This window comes from Sesamum indicum, linkage group LG7 (genome assembly GCF_026168435.1).
Source record: "Sesamum indicum cultivar Baizhima isolate 11 linkage group LG7, ASM2616843v1, whole genome shotgun sequence".
Taxonomy (NCBI): Eukaryota; Viridiplantae; Streptophyta; class Magnoliopsida; order Lamiales; family Pedaliaceae; genus Sesamum; species Sesamum indicum.
In genome coordinates, this window is record NC_142663.1 from 7,664,060 (window position 1) to 7,687,146 (window position 23,087).

Genomic DNA, 23,087 nt, shown 5'->3' on the forward strand with positions numbered 1-23,087 from the left:
ATATCTTTTTTAATGACTAATCATGTGAATGGAATCAACTAAGAAATGATAATTTCATTGCCGTCTAATTTATTGTGTATACCAATCATAGAAATGATATTCAAATATGTTTCATTTTTTTTTTTATTCTGATTTCATTTCTAAATTCATTCCGCTGCTACTTAATTTCATTCCTATATACCCCTTACGACCTTATCAATTATATCACGTAAACTAATTATTTTGTAAATAAACAAGCGCTCACGTCTATGCGACTGAGTACTTGAACCAAAAGCACTTAAAACCTTATCATTTTGATCAACAATTTTGATCTAGCTCGAATAAGCGACCGCGATCAATGATCTAGATTCAGCCATGTATCTTCCCCAGGTCTGTGATGGGTCCTGAGGAATTAAACAAGTATGTCGGGCTAGTCGGGTTTGTCCCCGATGAATACCCTCTGCGTCCAAGTTAGTTGATAGTCGAGATAGAAATATGCGATCTGAAGTCAAAAAGTCAAAGCAATAAATGCTGGTTACCTTGAGTGAGTCAGACCTGAAGTATTATAGGTCTCATTTGACACTATAGATCAATCCATGCGTCTTAATCTGGGGCTCCTAACTTCAATTGTATTTGTCTCATTTAATATGAATATATATAAGATTAATTTATTGACCGAATTGATTTATTTATCAATTATTACAATTGATGTAATATGTAATCATATATATATATATCTTTAGTAGATGAAAGAAACTATATATGGTAGTGGACAATGTGGACAAGTTTATGCACATCATCATTCAATTTTAATACATTGATAAATTTGTTGTAACAAAAGTGGTCCTAATATTTGAGTTTTGTCCTACCACATCCTTTCTGCGGCTATTCCTTCAGGTTCAGTGCAGGGGGTGGTTATTACTTATTAGGACAAGAATTGATCATTAAGGTTGCTCTGAAAAATCCTTTTCATCCTCGAAATCATCCTCCCCGCATTGGAAAAGGGTAAAACCAAGAAACACAGGGCAAAGCAAGATTGGAAATGTATGCTAGTTTATTCCAATAATCTAAGGTCTTGTTTGGTAGTACAATTGCGCAAGGTAGAATTTACACTGCACAAGATTCGTGTGATAGGTGGTCCTAACAAAATAAGGACTCAGTGTAATAAGGGGTTCGGAGATGCACACTCGCCCTGTTTCGAATGGATTTTTGGAGCCATAACGAGTCCTAAGGGCATTTTGGATCCCGACGCAAAACATATTAAATATATTTTACTGCAAAAATTAATTTACATTTGTGCGTCATAAAATAATTTTCACATAAATAACAAATCAAATATGAAGAAAATAGAATTAAATTAGATTATAGTAGTCAAAGTTGATTCATAAAGAAAATATGAAATATAGGACATTTTCACTATGTTTGGTTTTGTTTTTAACTTGTTTTGGGGTGTTTTGTGGAGATAGAGGGAGAAAAATAGAGATAAATAAGTATAAGTTAGAGATATTGTATGTGTTTTATCTTGTCTTGAAAAATGCAAAAATATGAATCCAAACAATGCCTATATGTTTGGATTTATTTTTGGAGATAATATAAAATAAGTATGGTATGTTTGATCGATGTTGGTTAGTGGGAGACAAAAAGTACTGTTATTGTCAAATCATATATCTTTTTTATATATATTTATATATATGTATGAATATGTATATAATTATATTTTGTCGTGAGTGGATTAAAATAAATAGTATTTTCTAATTATATATATACGGAAATAAAAAAATATAATTTATATAAATACATTTTTATAAATAATTAAATGCACTCTAGTAATGGATTAACAATATTTTTGTTAGACGTTTTGTTAAAGGCGATAAATTTAAATACATTATTCAAATAGTGTAATATGTGAATTATGATATTATTGTCGCACCTGTTTTAAAAAAAGATAAAACTAGTTTGTGGCATGAAAGGTTAGGCTACATTAGTGTTAAGGGCCTACAATTATTGCAAAAGGCAGGGATTCTAACTGACAAGTTAAACAAAATGGATTTATGTGATGAATGTGTTTTGGAAAAGCAACATAAAGTTCATTGTACTACATCACCTTACCCTAACCCTTCATTCTCATCTTGAGTTCTTGACTATGTAAATGCTGATATTTGGGTTCTTGCTAATATTGCTACCCATGGTGAAAATAGATACTTTCTATCTATAATTGATAACTACTCTAGAAAAGTCTTTGTGTTCTTAATAAAACAAAAATTTGAAATTTTTGAAAAATTCAAGAAATGAAAAATTTTAGTAGAAAATCAGACAGGAAGGAAGTTAAAAGCCTTACGGATTGATAATGGGTTAGATCTTGCAATCAAAATTTTTCTGATCTATGTGATAAATTTGAAATTAAAAGGCATAATCCCTATATCCCCCCTCCCCGAACAAAATGGTGATGCTAAACACATGAATAGGACTTTACTAAATAAAGTTAGATGCATGCTAGTAAGTTCTGGATTACCAAAATCTTTTTGGGGGAAGCTGTGTTAATTGCTATATATTTAATTAATAGATCTCTTTTTGTTCCACTAATTGAAAAAATACCTGAATTTGTGTGGTTTGGTAAAAATATTGATATTTCTTCCCTACGAATTTTAGGATGTTCTGTTTTTGTACTTCAAAATACTGATAAACTTAATCCAAGTTCCCAAAAATGTTTATCTATTGGCTATCTTGAATGAGTAAAAGGATACAGATTGTGGCTTAGAAGTCAACCAAGTTTTAAAGTCGTAATAAATAGGGATGTTACCTTTAATGAGTTTGATATGCCATGTCTTAGTAGTTCAACTAGAAAGATAAAAAGTTTGACTTAGAGTCCACCTTTAATAAGGTGGAGGGTTTTTTCAGAGGATAACCAACATGGAGAAGTAATTGAGGAAGAAAATCAACAAAACAATAAACCAAATAGTGAAAATTATGATTTTGAATATAGTTCAGAAAATTATTAGTTGGCTAGGGGTAGGGGCAGACGTGATCTTAGGATTCCCTCCAGGTATAAAGATTTCCAAGTGGCGCTTAATACTGAAAACTATGAACCAAGTTCTGTTGAAAAGGCTCTAAACTCTGAAGATTCAACACATTGTTAATTGCCATGAATGAAGAAATGAAATCTTTATATGATAACAAAACTTGGCTTCTTGTGCCTAAACCTAGCAACTGTTCTACCATTGATTGCAAATGGATTTTTAAAGTAAAACAAGAAAATAACTCCAACCGTTTTAAAGCTAGGTTTGTAACTAAAGGTTTTACTCAAAAGCAAGGAATAGATTATATTGAAATCTTTTCACCTGCACTATTGTTAGGATTATGCTTGCTCTTACTGCTCACTTTGATTGAGAATTAAAACAAATGAATGTTAAAACTGCTTTTCTACATGGAGATTTAGAAGAACAAATCTACATGAAGCAACCCACTGGTTTTATTAATAAACAAAAATCAGACCATGTTTGCTTGCTGAAAAAATCTCTTTATGGTTTAAAACAATCTCCTAGGCAGTGAAATAAAAAGTTTGATTTGTTTATGCATTCTTTGGATTTTAAAATAAGTGCTTATGATAACTGCCTATATTTCAAATACGACCGTGATATCCCTGTGTTTCTTCTCCTATATGTTGATTGCTAGTCCTAGTCTGAAGTTAATCAAAGATTTACAGAAAAGCCTAAGTAGAAAATTTGAAATAAAAGATTTGGGTGATGCTAAGAAAATATTGGGTATGTCTGTTGATCGAAATAAGAAAGACTCAACAATCTTTATAAATAAAACATCTTATACTCAAACAATATTAAAGAAGTTTTCTATGTTTGAATCAAAACACATATATGTTCCTTTAGCTGCACATTTTCAGTTAAATAAGGATCAATGCCCTAAAACTAAACTTGAAAAAGATAGATGAAAAAAGTTCCTTATTCAAATGTCATTGTTCTGTCATGTACCTTATGGTCAGCACTCGTCTAGATATTGCTTATGCTATTAGTTGCCTTAGCAGATGCTTGTCTAATGCTGGCCTTCCTCATTGGGAAGCCCTTAAGTGGTTACTTAGATATTTAAATGGTTCTATTAATACTAGCATAAAATTCTCTAAGTGAACTGAAGGTGCTAACCTAATTGGATATGTGAATTCTAACTATGTTAATAATAGGGATAGTAGGAAGTCCACTGCCTTATGTGTGTTTACTTTATATGAAGCATGTATTAGTTGGAAATCACAATTTCAACATATTGTAGCACTATCTAACAACAGAAGTTGAAGACATTGCTACCACTAAAGCTTTCAAAAAAGCCATGTGGCTTAAAGGTTTATTAAAAGAAATTAGCTTTTGAAAACAAAAAATCCCAGTATATTCTGATAGTCAATCTAGTATTCAACTTTGTAAAAATCCTATATTCCATGATAGGACTAAACATATTGATGTTAGAAACACTTTACTAGAGAAATAGTTGGGAAAGAAATCATCAATTTAAAAAGGATCAACTCTGAAGAAAATCCTACTAATATTGGGACCAAGTGTCTACCTATAGAAAAATTTAGGAATTGTCTTAACATACTAAACTTGAGGTTGAAACAAATTACTTCTTCTGTTTTCTTGCAGGAACTCTCCAAGGAACCAGGCGATGGGCAATGATAATACCTATATCCGGCACCTTGGGCTTGGTCCTCCTTTGGGGACATAATCCAAGGTGGAAAATGTAAAAATATGTGGCATATGTCCTATTCTAATGGCCCAGCCCAAATCCCCATCACCACTCACTTGGATGGCTGGCCCATCCCTCAAGCCTAGCCCATGTCCACTTACCACCTCATCTTATCTGACCCGGCCTCTCACTTTTTTAAATACCCAATTGTTGATTGAAAGGTCAAAACCGTAACCCTATTCCCCCGTGTCTCCTTGTTCTCTTCTCTAATCTTGGTATTCCTCCGTCGTTCTTGGTTCTCTCCTCCTGCTTACTATTCTCTCTCTCTCTCTCTCTCTCTCTCTCTCTCTCTATATATATATATATATATATATATATATAATCAATGGCTTCTTCCTATTTAAATCCCTTGATTGTTTTCTGGCAAATAGTAAGAAAAAGCAGAAAACATAAATACTCTACTTCTCCCTCACTCTCAAAGTATTCTCTATGAACTTACTTCCTCTATGGAACTGAGTTCACCTTCTATGGGTTAAGCTTTTGTGGTTTTGGATTTCTAGCAATCGTGAGCGGTTGAAGTGTTTAGGCTTTTGCCATCGGATTTGGCTTTCTTTGCCCTTTTCTCTGAGATCTTTTATTTTCTGTTAATATTATTAAGATCTGTATATAATATTTTTTCTTTATTCTTTTATTTGTTGATTTATAATAATAATTGTATAAGGGTTTTTCGAACCCATTTATCTTCTGTAATAGTTGAATTGGTTTTGGTTGCTGGGCTTCTCTATTGGCTGGTTGATACCCAACAATTCTTAAAATAAAATAACTACCCTTTAAGGCCTTTTTGCATGCTATTTTGTGTAATAATCAATTTCATTGTCAATAGTATCTTAATCTAACTGTTAAAGTTGAGATCTCATAATTAAGCTTGAGTTGCATTAGACGTGTGGGTATTTGTCTCATTTATGTGATCTAATATTATTATTTATTTCATAATTTAAGTTGTATTGATGCATTAATCAAATCGATACATTGCTTAGTTGCTCAATTTAATGAAATATTGATATAGTCATGTAACATTGGATATCACACTAGTCAATCCATCAACCAAAAACGGGCTTATATATCTTGAAATAACTTACAACATACAATCCTATCCCATTTAATCACATTCTTCATAATCCCATCATCTGAACCAAACACGACTTAGATGAAGGCTACATACAAAGAAACGTATAATAATTTTGGGATTTTCTCAAGCTCGACCTAAAGCTTAGACAACATCCAGTGGACTTACGGATGAGGCCTTAACATCATGATTTAGAGGTTTCTATGCATGATATCAAGTCTCACTAGATGTACAAATATACGTATATGTTTATGTGAGTTTTTACTAAAATAAATAGCTTGAAGTCTCTTATAACTTGTAGGGTTAATTACATTTAAATTCCATAAAAATATGAAATTGTACTTTTCACCAAAAAAATTTTAAAATTATACTTCTACCTCCTTCGGAAATTTTCCATTTACAACTAGTCCTTTTCTGTTAAGGTCTGAATAGAAATGCTAACGTTAATAAAAAAAAAAATTATGTGTTTTTTTTTTTTTTACTAACGCCAGCTTCTTTGTCAAAATCATAACGAAAGTGGATTAGTTATAAATGGTGAATTTTTTGGAGGGTCTAAGTGTAATTTTAAAACTTTTCAGGAAAAATTATAATTTCACATTTTTAGAGAGAGTTTAAGTGTAATTAATCTTAACTTGTATTATAAATTTTATAAATTCTCCTAAACACTTTCTTAGGTCATTTTAGTCTAATAAGTGCAAAATTGATTATAAAGGAAATGATTTTGGAACAAATTATTTTAAAACGCAACAACATTTTCAATCTAAATAATTGACAATTAAGTAAATAATAATTACGGTAGCTTTTACCAAAACGTAGTTCCGGCCAATAAAACTTAACTTCTTTCGTGAAACTAAGGTCATATTATTATTTGGTTATGGAGTCAAGTCCCATCAATATGTGGACATTAGTCTATTTTAATAATTATTGTTGATCTATTGTAATAATAATTATTAGTTAGTTATATATATTTGACAATAGTAATTAAATTCATATGTATTGATTCTTTTTTTTTTTTTTTAAAGTAAGAATGATTACAATTATTCCTGTTGGATTTCAATTATTACAATAATCATACTCTGATAAATAATACCAAATAAATAAAATATAATCAACACATACTATTCAGTAGATACAATATCTCACGTATAAGGTGGGATTCGAGCCCATGACCTCTAAAATCATGGGGGGTCTTAATTTCGTCAATTGAATTATGCTTTATTAGTTAATATATATTGATTGTTGATAATTGAAATTTATAATATAATTACAATCAATTTTTTTAAAAAAAATATGAATTTTCCACTGAATTAAATTAAAAATTGCAGAACAGTTATATTTACACTCAAAATATAAATTAATTTAAACTGCTCAATTTCAGGAGCAAACGGAACTTAATAACAAAAACTTGATTGGTTGCGTAGAATTTCATAGTGCCATGGCCCTTCTCATCGACCCGCCACCCTCTACACCCAATTAAATAAAAAGACGAATAAAATAAAATATTATTTTTTAAGAAATAATTGAAAAAACCTTACCCACACAAATTAACCAGTCATGATATCGATAATCAATTTTGTTTTTTTCTCTCCTATTTAATTTTTCAAAATCAAAATTATTATTATAATTGTGTATATAATGGCGATAGTCGTTAGTTCACCCAAGTGCGACTCTTTGCGGGGAGAAGAAGTTTGCTTAAATTGTAAATTAAATTGATTATTATATGCTAAAAATTCCAAACGCACACCGTCAAAAGTTATGATTATGTTATGCGAATTTTGGAACAATATTGCTTTGTTTTTGTTCTCTTATTACCGTCATTTTACATAAAGTCGCATTTCATGAACGGCCGTTTATCTTCTTCTTGTGGAGTATATTCGACTACACACAAATAATTATTAATTCAAATATTAATGCAAATTAATTATTTAAGAAATTTTGAAAAGTTAATAAAGGAATATAAGTATTGGGGATGTAAATTTATACCATTTAGTACGAATTTAAAATAATTAATTTTGGTTGAAGATATGTACGTTTACTGAAATACTCGTGAATATATATATATATATATATTTCAAAATAACTATATGACCAGTCATTTTTTAATTAGGCACGCACATCAAACGTGTCCCGACCATTAATTGGTATATATAGATATGATGCTAAGAAGCATATAGTTGGAGAGAGAAAAAAAAAATATTTTTGGGGAAAATTGTACTTTTATTCCGACTGAATAGATACTGTTGCACTTTTCGTTCATTAATTATAGACTTAGTACTTTTGATCACACAAGAAGAAAATAATGAATGTTTGGTCCAAGCTCCGTTTAAACTGTTAAATGAGGAATGAAAAATCACTTTTCAAAAGTCAAACGGGGTTTTTGATAGTTTGACAGAGTACCATGTTGCTGGAGGGAATTAAAACCGATAGCGGTGCCATTTTTGCAATTTACTCTATAAAATGGGAAAGAGCAATACAAATTTTTACAAAGAAAAATAATGGTGCTTAGGATAATACATATAAGAAAATATATCTCAAACATCAACCAATTCCAAATATATTGATTGTTATTGTCGGAGACTTGCTCATTTGAAGACGTCGCAAACGTCCTACAATCACAATAGGAGGTTTTATGCGTGTTCTTTGAAGCGATGAAGGAGTTGATATGGTATTTGTATGTGGCCAGAGGCACCGATATATGAGAGGTCAACTACTATTATACTCGATTTGCTGCGATGATTGAACGTAAAGGGTGCGAAAATGGCAAAATTGCAAAGGAAGAATGAATATCTTTTGGGAATTATTATTGACTCATTTGGTTGGTTGTATGCATTTTTAATAGCTTGATTTAGCTAAATTTATATAATTCTGGCAAAGTATAATATGCAATTTTATAATGACATCATTATGAATGAATTTTAAATTATGTGATTTCAAAAATTAAAATGGCTGAAAAAAAATGACTGCATCTAAAAATTTATATATATTTTTTTCAATCATTTTAATTTTTCTTAAGTAATATATCGATTTAATTGCTACATTAATTAATATGACTATGACCAATAAATAAATTATAGCAATTCAATAAATAATTAAGAATAAACAAATTACAATGGCTCACATTAAGTGAGAAAAACACTTACATGAAGTGAGACAAATACCCAAACATCGGGTGACACTCGAACTTGTTTATGGGATTTCAGCCTTAGTCTCAACCACTAGACTAAAATATCATTGGTCAGCAATTTTAATTTTTAAAATCTCATAATCTTGCAATCTTTTTCTTTTTTTTCAATTAAATATATAATAAATATTTAATAATGAACACATATCAAACGCGCTTCATTCGCTAGTATATATTACATTTATTTACGTATATAATCTTTTACATGTAAAAATAATAAATTTATATATAAGAAATATAAAAAAAATATAATAAAAATACAACATAAATTTTATAATAATAATAATAATTATCATATATATATATATATATATATATATAAAAGAAGGAATTGCTGCATTTCCATTTAGTTTGATATCAAACAAATCCACAAAGAGAAGAGTAGCTCATGCATTCCAATCTTCCAAATTACACCCCCCTATAATAGTATATACCTACTCCGAAGAAAACTACCTCTCCCCATACACCAAAATGCGTAATACCTCTTCTACCCCTTCTAGCTAACCCCAACAACAACAAATTTCAGTAAATCCAATCAAATCCCAAGAGCAATTCCGTCCTAGAAAATTAATTATGGAATTATATATATTAATCAAATAATAATTAATTAAATAATTAGGTGGCGCCAAAACAACCGCCGTCTCCTCTTCCTCCGCTCTATTTCACAACGTCCCCTTAACTGAAAATTTCTTCCATTTTCTCTCTATTTTTTGATTATTTTGTTTATTTATTTACTTTTCTCTCGATACCAAGAAAATCAGGCTTATATCTGTGTTAAAATATTTTACATCCGAGTCTGGAGAATTATTGAGGAGAAAATTCTCTTCTTTGCTGGAGAAATATTCAGGTATTTTTTGCTGGGTCCTGTTTTTCAGATGTATGGATTCAACGGCGGAGTAATTAGTTTTCTGTATAAGGGGTTTTAGGCCTTTTTTCTCTTTTTGGAAATTTTTCGTGGGTTCAATCTGCCATCAATTTGTTGTATCTCCTTTTTGAGTGAAATTGGTGGAAATTTGTATTAAAATCCCTTGATGAGTCTATGTTGAGAAATTGAAAAGCAAAATTCTCTCTCGCTATATTTATTTTTCTAGGGGTTTGTGGAATGTAGAAAATCTGAAAGAATTTTAGATGTTCTTTAGTTTTCCTTTTCTTTTTTACTAATTTTTTGAAGCTTCTTTTATGGAGGTTTCACATGAAATCCACTGTGTTGGGAAATTTAGGAACAAAACCTGACAAGGGGCAGAATATTATTATTTCATGCATTTATTCATGCAAAAATTCCTCAAAGGTTTTGATTTTTGGTGTTCTGTAAAATTATGATTCGCATCGGTTCTTGTTCCTACATCCGCGAAAAGAAATTACAAAAGGTTGAAACCGGATTATTTTATTTGCTATTTATTGTCATCATTTGTGAGTATAAAATGTTTGATTAATGCAAATTAATGGCAAATGATAATTAAAGTAACTATTCAATTTTTGTTTTTATGTGTGTTTATGGTACTCTTGAGTTCATGGGGATGGAAAATGATCTCTACCAGCACGTGGTCTCCATTTCTGTGTTCCCTAAATACCTCTAATTATTTTGCACTATTTGGCATCCTGTTTTCATTTTTGTGGATAAGATTAGTCTTTTATGCGGAACAGGTTCTTCGTTGTTGTTTCGGATTTCTTTTTACTGCAAATATTAAGTATAGGCAAACCAACCATAAGATGGGATTTATTAATCTTGTTGGCTTCAGGAAAACTCGTTTGGACCGAAGAAAGTCTTTATTTCTGCTTGATGGCTTGACCTATGTATTGATTTTTTATTTTGACTTTTATTCAGTTGAGAGTAAGAATACGAGAAGCTCGTTGTATGTGTGCTGCATTTAGTGACAATTAATCATTCTGTGCATGTTTGTTTGTGTCACTCTGAGTGTGTGTGAGAGAAAGAGAGAGAGAAGTCAGAGACGCCAAGGTATCATTTTCAGTGAATTCCCTTTCATGAAAAGGAGTTGAGTGGGGAAAGAAGGAACAGGGCAGAGTTTCTAAGGTGAGTTTTACTTGCTCAATGTGTGTGCATGTGTGTGAGTTGCATATGCAGCTCCAGCCCAGCCAACCATGGCATTTCCGTGAGAGGGACAATAAAGAAGGGGGCCGAAATAAAAGTGGAATTAAGAAAATAAAAAGAAAAATTATATCCATGAAGCAGTAGGAGCAAGGGAGGGCATTCTTATCCCAATCTCATTACATATTCTGCTTCCTTTCCCCCATACCTCTCCCTCTCTTCCCAGTTGCTGGGGAATAGCAAATCAACTAGCTCTTCTGATTTTTATAGTGATTGTAATTTACATTCGATGTCTGCTTCACCAGCTGGAATTGTCTTCCTATGGCCTAGACGTCTGATCTGCCTGAATTTGGGTTGGGTTAGATGATTACAGAAGACCCATTTGCGTTAGTTGGCTGAAATTATCAAATTCAATCTGTTAAAGATCTGGGTGTCTGTAAAGATGTATTCTTTTGAACATCTTTTCTTTTTACATCATGCCTTATTCTTCTTTTCTCTACTTTCCTATCTGTGGATCTTACTTTTGGCTGCGAATTTGTCTGGCAGATTCTCAGAACGGGAAAGGATCAGCTCTTAGAGACATTAGTTGAATGGTCAATAGATTAACTGAGTTCACAGGAAGCCCTTCGAAAATGCATGCTCCTACTTGTTATTAGTATATGAAAGGGACATTAATGAGGTCTAATTTGCATAGTTTGGATGGACGTATGTCAATCAGAGAAAAGAGTAGAGAGGCAATCTAGACCAGAGGCTCGAGTACTTGTTTCTGCTGACAACAAGAATGGAACTACCTGCAGGTCCCATACCAGAGAAGTTAGTTCTAGGTACAGGTCACCTACACCATCCGCAGGTGGTCGAAGACGCAGCCCTTCACCAATTGCGAGCAGGACATCATCAGCCTCAACTGTATCAGTCCCAAACAAAGCTATATCAACTGAAACAAAGCGCCCATCCACGCTGTCATTGCTGCCTAGTCCATCTCCATCAACACCAGTCCAGGATACAACTGCAGAGATGCTATTGGCAGCCAGGGCTCGAAGACTCAGCCCTTCACCAATTGGGAGAAGGACGTCATCAACCCCAACTGTATCAGTGCCAAAAAGAGCTATATCAACTGAAAGAAAGCGCCCATCCACACCATCAGTGCCACTTAGTCCATCTCCATCAACACCAGTCCGGGATACGACTACGGAGATGCTATTGGCAGGCAGTGGTCGAAGACGCAGCCCGTCACCAATTGTGAGCAGGACGTCATCAACCTCAACTCTAACAGTGCCAAAGAGAGCTGTATCAACTGAAAGAAAGAGCCCATCCACTCCTGCATTGCGACCTAGTCCATCTCCATCAACACCAGTCCAGGATACAATTATAGAGATGCCATTGGCAAGCAGTGGTCAAAGGCGCAGCACGTCGCCAATTGCGAGCAGGACGTCATCAACCTCAACTGTATCAGTGCCAAAGAGAGCTATATCAACTGAAAGAAAGCACCCATCCTCATCGTCATTGCGCCCTAGTCCATCTCTATCAACACCAGTCCAGGATACAAGTATAGAGATGCTATCGGCAAGCAGTGGTCAAAGACGCAGCCCCTCGCCAACTGCGAGCAGAGCGTCATCAGCCTCAACTGTATCAGTGCCAAAGAGAGCTATATCAACTGAAAGAAAGCGCCCATCCTCGCCGTCATTGCGATCTAGTCCATCTCCATCAACACCAGTCCAGGATACAACTGCAGAGATGCTATTGGCATCAAGAAAGACAGCAAGCAATAAGTTGCCTGAGTCTTTATGGCCATCCACAATGCGGAATCTCAGCGTTTCTTTTCAATCTGATACTATTTCTGTTCCTGTTGGTAACAGAGAAAAACCAATTTCTCCTACACCATCCGATCGCACGCTGAGGCCATCGTCAAATGTAGCTCTGAAAGGTGAAACACCTTCCTCAGGAAAGCTCACATCAGAGAGAAAGAGGAGTCCACTAAAAGGAAAGAATTCTGCTGATCAGTTAGAGAATTCTAAACCTGTTGATAGTCTGAATGCTCGTCTACGAGATCAACATCGATGGCCAAGCACAACAAGTGGGAAAATCTCCAATTCCCTGAATAGATGTGATATTACTGATAAGATGAGCAAAATTTCATCTTTATCACATACCAAAATGGACGCACGTTCCATCAGGAGATTATCTCTGGATGCGCTAAGCAAACCTTTACATAAATCGGCTAGCGATTTGTTAATGCTAGTATCTTTTGATGACAGTGGAAAAGAGATATCATATGGAAGTATACTTGATGATGTTTCACTACGAAGGCCTGGCTCTTCAAGTTCATCAGACAGAACATCATTGCTGAATGCAGCTAGGGCTCAGTTGCTCAGTCCCAAATCACGGACCCCATCACCCTCAGTGTCTAGAGGGATCAGTCAATCTCGATCGAAGGCTGTGAACCCCCCTTCTAGAGGCTCTAGTCCTACTAGGGTAAGACCATCCAGCCCGTCCAGACAACCTCAGAATTCCGCTTCAATTCTTAGTTTTATTGCGGATATTAAGGATGGAAAGAATGCTGAAAACGTTGAAGATGTGCATCAGTTGAGGCTGTTATACAATAGACATCTTCAATGGCAATATACAAATGCCCGAACTGATGCTGCGTTGCATTCTCAGAAAGTAAAAGCAGAGGTTTTCATCTATCTGTTTGGAACTTAAGACTTTAATATTCCTTTTGAATCTATTATATTCACTTTTTGGTTGATTTTCCTCTTTTTTACTTAATTGTCTTTGAAGAGTTCTAAAAGTCTCCTCGTAGGTTTCTCTTTTTTATGTTTTCCAAGATTTTTGTTAATAGAATCTCTTGTTATCTAACTTCTGTAGAAGTTATCTGTTAGCTTGTTTTCAATTTGAGTGCATTAGGGTGCTTTAACCATGGATCTAAGTTTACTGTGTGGGTTGATTGGTCACTAGACTTACTACCTACTTCTATTTCTGTGATTTAATCGAATTCATGTGTCTCTAATTGTCCCTAGTCACTTTGATGGTGCAGAAAATGCTGTATAATGTGTGGAGGACAATTGCAGATCTGTGGGATTCAGTGGAGGAGAAAAGGTCTGAGCTCCAGCAGCTGAGACTTAAATTGAAGCTTTACTCAGTCTTGGATAATCAAGTAATGCAATCTTATCCTTGCTGTAATCATAGTGACAATGAAAACACCTGTTTGTGTTTTTTCAATTCGTTGGATACTTGTTTTCACTCTCAATTTTCCTGCTCTACTGGTGTGTGATTTTATTTTAGTAGACCACCAATCCTTGTCTTAGTGGTTAAGACTGAGCCTTCCCACATCCAAGCTGTGGGTTTGAATCCTTGCCAAAGTGTTTGGCGGGTTTAAATGTACATCATGACTTGTGTGATGATTTCTACGTGGTTAAGTCTTTGTTCTTGGTGATAGTAGGTCAATTAAGGGGCATACATGGTGCAGGTGCAATCCTCCTTAACGGGTTTTTGAGGTGCCACCCCTACTTCCCAATATCTGTAACCAAAAAAAGGTCCCAAGATCTTGCTTGGATATGGTTTCATGCTTGGAAGCACATTGAAAAACTAAGCATAAACACAATACTGAGGATAGCATTTAGTCTAATATGCAAAGCACATATTTTAGCCATCATCACTAATATGTCTATTGACAAACAATTTGTGCTACAAGGATTAACCATAACTTGGTACCAATCACGTTCACCACGAACTTCTCTACAGTTGAAGAGTAGAAAACCTTTTATGCTACAATGGGGCAAGATCAAATTTTGTGGCAAAAGATTCATGAGGCACCTGGAGCTGTGTTTTTGTACCCAGGAATTTTCTCATAGTCTGCAACTGCTGCTTGCTTGGTCTGTTATATCACTTACTGAAGTTTGGCAATTCTGTTGGCGAGGCTGTTCGAATATTCACCATTTGTTCTTTTTCCCAAATATAACTCGGTGCCAAGAGAGATTACCCAATGTGAAAATTACTTAATTTGGATTATTTTGGTTATGTAGGCTTTCTTTCATCTATACATATTGCAAACTGATGGGATGTCTGCTGAAAAGTGCAGTTAAATTGTGCGGCACTCTTGTACGGTTTTTGTGTACCTAGCTCTAGAAAGCAATTTATCGTAACGAATTATTTCTGAAAACATTTTTATTTTCTGCATTATCTTCTCAGGATAACTAGGTTGCTCTTTTTGTGTGTGTTTGTTCCTAGTAGTATTCCGTTTTATGCAATATATGAAACACATACTGAGCAATTTCCTTGTCTTGGTATTGCCTTTATGTTCCTGTGAACAATTCAAATTGCCTCTGCCAAAATACATTACCATTATCAGTTGTGCAAATTCTTCCTATGTTCTGTTTTTTCAAAATTTGTATACTTTTTATATTGTGTATCCAAATATATGATGTGTGTTTCTGTATCTACATGTTGGCACTACATCCCCATGATTGATATTTCTTGAGATCATCAGTTCCAAAATTATAGTGATCCAGCATGTTCCTGTATATCTTAGTCTCTTAATATCCGACATTTGAGTTCACAGAATGTTTAAAAGTTTTCTGATTCAAATTCAACCTGCTCAGCTGACGTTCCTTGACGAGTGGGCTTCAGTTGAGAGGGATCATACAAACTCATTAACCTGGACCATCCAAGATCTGCAGGCTAGCACTCTTCGTATTCCAGCCGCTGGAGGTGCAAGGGTATGCCTCTACTAATTCTTGATGCCCAATCTTATGAAATATATATCACTTAAATCAATCTACATTTTTCAGGCAGATGCTAAAACTGTAAAGGTAGCTCTGTGCTCTGCAGTTGATGTGATGCAGGCACTGGGATCCTCCTTAAGTTCCATACTTCCACAGGTGAGAACTTTGTATTTATCCTAGTCTACTTTATCCGATACTGGGAGAATATTTTGCATTGCCTGTAATGATAATCCTTTTCCTTTAGTCCACTCTGCAATTCATGCAACACAGCATAAGTAGACCCTTCTACCTTCTGCTTGATAGCAACCAACTTGATACCTCTATGTGGGCGTGCATTTTTCCTAGGTTTTGATTAATGCTGTTCTCCCAAGGAACAACATCCATGCAGCAGTTTCACTTGTCTTCTTTTTCCTTTATCCACTTTTTCCTCCCTGCTAGAACTATAACTATATTCCAACCTGAATTACAACTTAATCCAATGGGTTCCATTTTATCTGCTTTAATTATCAGACCAACCTATTCCTAATTTAAGTTAATGAGGCAGATGCTACCCTAAGTCATCATCATTGGTCAAGTCATCTTTCAAAAGAAAAACCAGCAAGTTTTTTCTATTGTATATTACAGGTGGAGGGAATCAGCTGCTTGGTTTCAGAACTTGCTAATCTAGCAGCACTTGAAAGAGCTATGCTTGATGAATGTGAATCAATTTTGGGTTCTACAGCTGCATTGCAGGTGAGTAAAAATGCAATTTTGTTCTGTGATAAAATTCTTTATTTCCATGTACGCATCCTGTCTCTGGTGTGCTTACATGTGTAAGGTGATGAAAATCTGTAGTGTTAATGGTAATCTAGAAAAAGAGTTTCTATTCTCATGTGATAGATGTTCTTGGACTTGTGTTCTTCATTAGTGCTCAGAAGAATGCAGCGGCAGCTTAAATGTTAAACTGCATAAGCGTTGATATACGATTCGTTTAGCATCTTTTCAAACAATGAGATTGAAACTGATACTTTTGCCTTGCCAGGGCATTCGACAATCATAGTTCAAAATCTTCCATTTACTCATAATTGCTTATGCGCTCGATAGAAACCTCGGGAATCTAGGATTAAGGCTATCTGCTTCCTGTTTGAATGAAAAGATGATAAGTAGGTCTGGTTTAGGATATAGCTGATGAGCTTGCATGTACTTGTGCAGGTCGAAGAATACAGCCTTAGGACTCATCTGTTACAGATGAAACAATCTTGGAGTAATGGCGAACCGGCTGTGTTTGGTTATTAAGATAATTCACAAGATACGACCACAAAGATACTAACAACCTCGGCTTTGCTTGCTTACCTCTCTCCTACTTTTCTAACTAATCATAGGTTAGAATATGTCACTTCTATTTCCTTTTTTCCACCTTCTTGTAGTCTTAACGTTATGAGCTCATCTTTTCATTTCGCTTCATGTATTTATTTTGTAAAACCATCTAAAAGAAATGAAAAATGGAGAGTTTGAAATATACTTACTATTTCTCGCCAGTCTCACGGCTCAGGTCAATGGCCTCCCTCTCATAATGCTTTCTCCGTTTGTGGACCCCAGTAAAGTTGGTTTGGGTGACATCACTGACATGTCATCAAAGGAAACAAAGACATAAGAAATTGTTATAACAATAGACATATATTTACGTGTATGTAACTTGAATTCGTAACTTTTTATTGGGTAACTACTAGGTTTGATCCTCTAAATTTTTGTTTAAAATTATTTTAATCCCTTGAAACCGTGTTTACTTGGGGGATGGATTTATGTGTTAGGATAAGTTGGCCAGATGTAATGGGATTGAGTTAAAATTAATTATATTGAATGCTTTGATTTCATGTTTACTTATATTGAATGCTTTGAATACATAACTTTTTACGTGTATATTACATAAATTACATTCGTCAATTTGGCGTGCAATCTGATCGGGGTGCCCAGACGTACAGTGAGGGAGACAGCACAGCGCGCTCACGCTGACCACAGGGACTCCCACCACGGCAGTGTGACGGTCCTTAGAAATACAATGGTTGAATATGAAAATTCTAAGTCAAATGTTGATTTAATTAGTAAAAATGGAACAACAAGTCGAGCATTTTGTCATTGTCAAACGCATTAGTTTCTTATATGTTGTGCCGATGTGTAATTAGATTTGAACAATTTCCTAGAAATTGACAACTTTATAGTATGAGCAAAAATATTCCCTCTGTTCTATTTTTAACTAATCAATACTAGTTCACTCAACTTTAACTATTTAAATATTTTGGACTCAATACACCATTCTCTACTTAAACGAAATATTTGGGATATTTTAAAAATTTGGACAATGTATCATTACTGCATGCGTAATGTAAAGTGTTTATTGTTCGATTTATCAAGTAAATATTTTCACCATGAATATAAACGCCAATGATTTTATTTTCAACACATCAATGTAGTGCATGTACTTATCTATTAAATTTATAATCTATTTATTTAATATAAACAAATCCATTCCACACCAAAGCAAATGAGATTTATTTGTTTTATTAAGAATTATGTGTATTATATGTATTATATATTATTTAATATATAATATATGTCAAATGTAATCAACAATTGCTACTAGAAAATAATTATTAACTTATGAAACCATTGATATTAAAGATATTTACTATCAATGCTACTTGTTAAAAGTATTTAAAACTTTTCTACCTAATGAAAATACTGTAACAGTTGCTTATACTGAGGACAATATATCAATACTATATACCTAATTCATATTTTTTATTACTTCAATTATCTATTAAAATTTATCAGTTCGAATATAAAAGTCTAACGAATGTATTACCAACATGTTAGTATAGTGCATTTAACTCTTAATTACATTTTTTTTCAACTAGGCTATTTTAATGTTTTGTACTCAAAATTTTTTCTATTTCAATGCAATCTTTGAGAAATTTAAAAATTCAGGACAATAAACCAATAATACATACTTAATTCTAAAATTTTTATTTGAATTTTATATATTATGTTTTTTCATTCCAAAGATAAAGTCTAACAAAATCATATTGGAGACAATACTACAATGTATTTAATTATGCATTAAATTTGTAATTATTATTTAAAATATAAAATAAAATTCCTCAACAAAGAATATTACTTAACATAAATATATATATTATATTTCACTAACAAACAAAATACTATATACATACACATATATATTAATAAATATATATATTCAAAAGACATGGTTTGACAATGAACAGTAACTCATGTCTCCCAAATCTCAACATCAATATATTCTAAACTATTTTATATTATATCAAAACACACAATCCAAACATACCATCTATCTCAAACACATACTTACTTATCTCTATTTTTCTATCTCTATCTCCAAAATACCAAAACAAAACACTCAAAATACTAATCCAAACATAATGTAAATGTTTGTGCCGCTATTCAACTAATCTCTATTGCCATGAATTGTTGCTAGACAACTACCCATGGTAACGGACTATTTCTAGTAAGGGGCTACCCATGTGTTAGTCACACACGTCCAAGTTTAGTGTAAGTGAACCTTAAGTGTCACACACTATCACTAGAATTGGATGGAATTAATTTCAAAAGAGTTGGATTAATTTAATTGGACTAAATTAATTCTTGGAGGGAATAAATAATTGGATCATTTATTTAAAATCAATACATTGGATGAATGACTTGAAATTTAATTAATTAGGTCAATTGAAATTTTAAGTTAATCCTTAAATTAATTGAATTATTTTATTTGGATTGGTTCAATTTCTAGATTGGATTTATGAATTGAAAGCGAGACAATGGGCTTAGATCTTTTAATTGGATTAAAAGATGTGGAGTCTAATTATGGGCTTGTAATTAAATTGAATTTGGTTAAAGTCCATTTAGACATGAGTTTGATTTAATTTTAATTAATTAAGCCCGATACATTAAACACAAGCCCAATGCCTATATGTTGGATATGACTAGGTCATATATATACCACACAGAAAATCCTAGCCGACTAGAGAATACACACCAAATCTCTACACTCGATTTTCTCTCTTCCTTTCCTTCTCTCCATCGTTTTGCTGTGGTCTTGGCAATCAAGAAAAATAAAAAAGATCAAAATGTTAATTCAATTACATTCCTTTGATCTCTTGCTCTTCTATGGTTGTTCTTGCTAGCAAGATAAAACCACATCCTCTTAGTAGGACCGTGGATATCTTTGGAGGATATAGAGATCTAGATCCGAGGAAGGAAGTCAACGCTTGAAGCCGAGCATGTGTATTGTGTGTAGGCATACGTGGGCGAGACCACTGGCCCGGGGGGGGGGGGGGGGGGCGCAGCAGGCAGGCTGCCTGTACGCGCGGCTTGGCAAACAGACGACTGGTCCAGTCAGTTGAATTGGATTTTTTATTTTTTTTCAAAAATTTTATTTTTTTGACAGTTTTTTATTATATTTTTCTGAAATAATTAATTATGGTGAATTTAGTTTTAGTTGAGATTTGGTATTTTCTAAAATTAAATTACTAAATTAATTTGAATGGGTTTCCAAACAAGAATTAATGTTGTATGGGTTGCACTTATGTCCATATTTTGTTGCATTATTTTACATATAATTCTTGCATTAGATATGTGATTTTTATCAGATATTGGATGTCATATTTGGTGTATGATGAATGATTACTTGGAGTATTTTGTGCCATATTGTTATTTGGATTAACATGGATGATCAGAAAGCTCTTGGACCTTGTGGATGGTTTAATTTTTTGTTGGGTTAGGGTCTACGTATCTTTTATTTTCTCATCTCATCATTTTTAGCCTAACTATTTTAAGGCTTGCTTTCTCCTTATTTATGTACTCCCTAACTTTTGATTGGGGTTTCTTTTTAGTTGTAATAAGAGTAGATAGGTTGGAGAGGTTAATTTTATTATATAATAATTGTAAGAAGCAAGCCCAGATGATGGAGGCCCCTAGAAGAGGTCATGGGTCGGTCCACGGATATCCATGGAAAGGGGCCCGAAGGACGGAGCCCACAATGGAGATCAAGAAAATAAAGAGAGATTACAAGGCCCATGATATGTTAATGGGTTCATAACTTGTAATAGCGTAGACCTACCCTTTAAATTGACTATAGATCCACTGCGAGCTATGTGGGTCGCATAGATTTTGGACTTGCAATCATCAACAGTGGTGCGCTAGGCTTTTATTTTGCGTGCAATGCTTTAAATATTTTGAATATTGAGCATGCAAGATATTAATTATGTGATGGGGTCTTGATCAAAATCTAATAACTCTCACTTGGTTAGACCAAGTTAACATTTTACACCATAAAAATGGAATTTAAACAAGGGGTTTTTTTTATGCCTTTCATCCACAATAATGTAGGAAACTGATTCACCGATACGTGGTCTCACAAGTCGTGACACGTTTGGACTGAAATGAAGCTGCACTATTATTATGAACGAAGTTAATATGCTTCTATTTCCCTCTCACGACATGGAGGTGATAGTTTGCGCTATGATTCAGTTGATGGATCGGGTCTAACACCAAGTTACGTGATTCGCTTGGAGTCCTCGAAGTTACGTCCTCGAAATCACGTGAAAAAGGTGACATAAAATATCTTGGGATCTCATAGATAGAGAATGGTATTGGATACCTCCCACGAGGTTATTTCTATGTGAATCATAAAATTGGAGCATGGAGAATTTCGCTTGTGGACCTCAATCCCATTAGGAAAAGGTTTACCAAAATTCCATTTGAGAGTGATGGGTTTCCGTAAAAATAATGGGAGGGTTAATGATTGAAGTCCAGCGCCTTAACTTGAACACAATATTATGATAATCTACTGAATATTTTTCTATTAATTGTAGATATCTAAGAATCCACTAACTTTCATACTTGAGGCAAATAAATCTAATGGAATCAAGTACGCTAATTGATTGAGAAATCTGAGGATAGTCCTCAATTTCGAGAATTGGACTTATGTTCTGGATAAGTCTCTACCTCGGACTTTATTGGAGGGGTCTCGGCCTGAAGCACATTTGATGTCCAAAAAATTTGAACAGTGGCATGAGGATAACTGGAAAATACGCAGTATCGAATTGGGTTCGATGTCCAACGAGATTCGAAAATAGTACGAGAAGTACGGTGATGTCTGGTCGATAATGCTCCGCATGAAAGAGCTTTATGTTGTAGCGGACTAGCGTATTAGATATACCGTGACAAAGGTATTTTCGATGCCAGAATGTTTGAAGGATCATCTGTACGAGAGCATGGAGTAATGATGCTATCCCTAGTGGAGAAACTCAAATACCTCTAGGCTAATTTCGAGAAGGAAGAAATATACGTTGATGTGATTCGACAATCTCTTCCTTCCTCTTTGGATTAATTTATTATCAGCTATAACATGAATGGGCTTGATAAAAGCCCATGAGTTGACTAATATGTTGGTCCAATACGAGGCAACAATTGAAAAACATGTACTGTTGGGGCTAGTGGGAGATATTTCAACCTCTAAAGCGAAGGGCAAGGATTAGTGAGAAAAAGGTCATTGGAAGAGGGAGTGTCCTAAACTTCTCTTCAATGAAAGTAAATCTTTAATTGAGTGTTAACATGATCACTGTTCTACTCTTGGTATTGGATACCTATAATTCATAATCTGCGAATGGTTTGCAGGTGGTGATGAGTAGAAAATCCGAAACAAGAAGGTCCTAAGGCTTAACGATGGCAGGGTTGTTGCTGCAAGAATAGGACTAGGTTAGGCTTAATAGTGATCATGCTAGGATAGTATTTATGTAACCTAGCATGATCGAAATAATATTTTTATTTATTGTTGGACAATTTTTTATTACATATTGATCAATAAAAGCTATTTATTTAACATCAAATGGAGTTCATGTAGACTGGGTTGAAACATAAAACTTTACACTATCTCATAATTAGATTATGAATAAAGGATTAAAATGATAATTAAGAACGAGACTTACATTTTTTGGTAGGTCAATCTCTTCTAGTTAAGAGTGAGATAGAATGATGGATTTAAAGAGTACTAGAATGGACAATTTGGATCTATTAGCTTTCAAAAAAATTTCTGAGAAAGAGAAAGACCGTAAAAACTCTTTTATGGGACAAGATGAGCTTACCAATTATATGTTGGACTGGATCCAATGTGACATTTGTAGGTCATCAAAATACATAAGATCAATACGGGGTTCACAATTCTAATGATGTTTGAGGGGTTCAAAGAATTAAACTCGTTTTGATGAACCAAACTGATAACCTTTTGATTAGATCGAGAGTGTGTATTTAATGAGAGTTCTTGAATATCTAGAA

At 33.9% G+C, this 23,087-nt stretch overlaps 1 protein-coding gene across 3 annotated transcripts; it reads left to right on the forward strand.

Annotated features, from left to right (window-relative positions):
- Positions 1-9,430: 9,430 nt before the first annotated feature.
- Positions 9,431-17,235, forward strand: LOC105166325 (AUGMIN subunit 8). Of its 3 annotated transcripts, none has more exons than XM_011085634.3 (7): positions 9,431-9,816; positions 11,563-13,689; positions 14,051-14,170; positions 15,615-15,731; positions 15,804-15,893; positions 16,362-16,469; positions 16,929-17,235. In XM_011085634.3, the coding sequence occupies exons 2-7, from the start codon at positions 11,716-11,718 to the stop codon at positions 17,010-17,012; spliced, it is 2,493 nt and encodes an 830-aa protein (XP_011083936.1). In that variant the 5' UTR covers positions 9,431-9,816; positions 11,563-11,715; the 3' UTR covers positions 17,013-17,235. The 3 variants fall into 3 exon arrangements, with proteins under 3 accessions (XP_011083936.1, XP_011083937.1, XP_011083939.1); XM_011085635.3 differs by lacking the exon at positions 9,431-9,816 and adding an exon at positions 9,827-11,001; XM_011085637.3 differs by lacking the exon at positions 9,431-9,816 and adding an exon at positions 11,009-11,460.
- Positions 17,236-23,087: the final 5,852 nt, after the last annotated feature.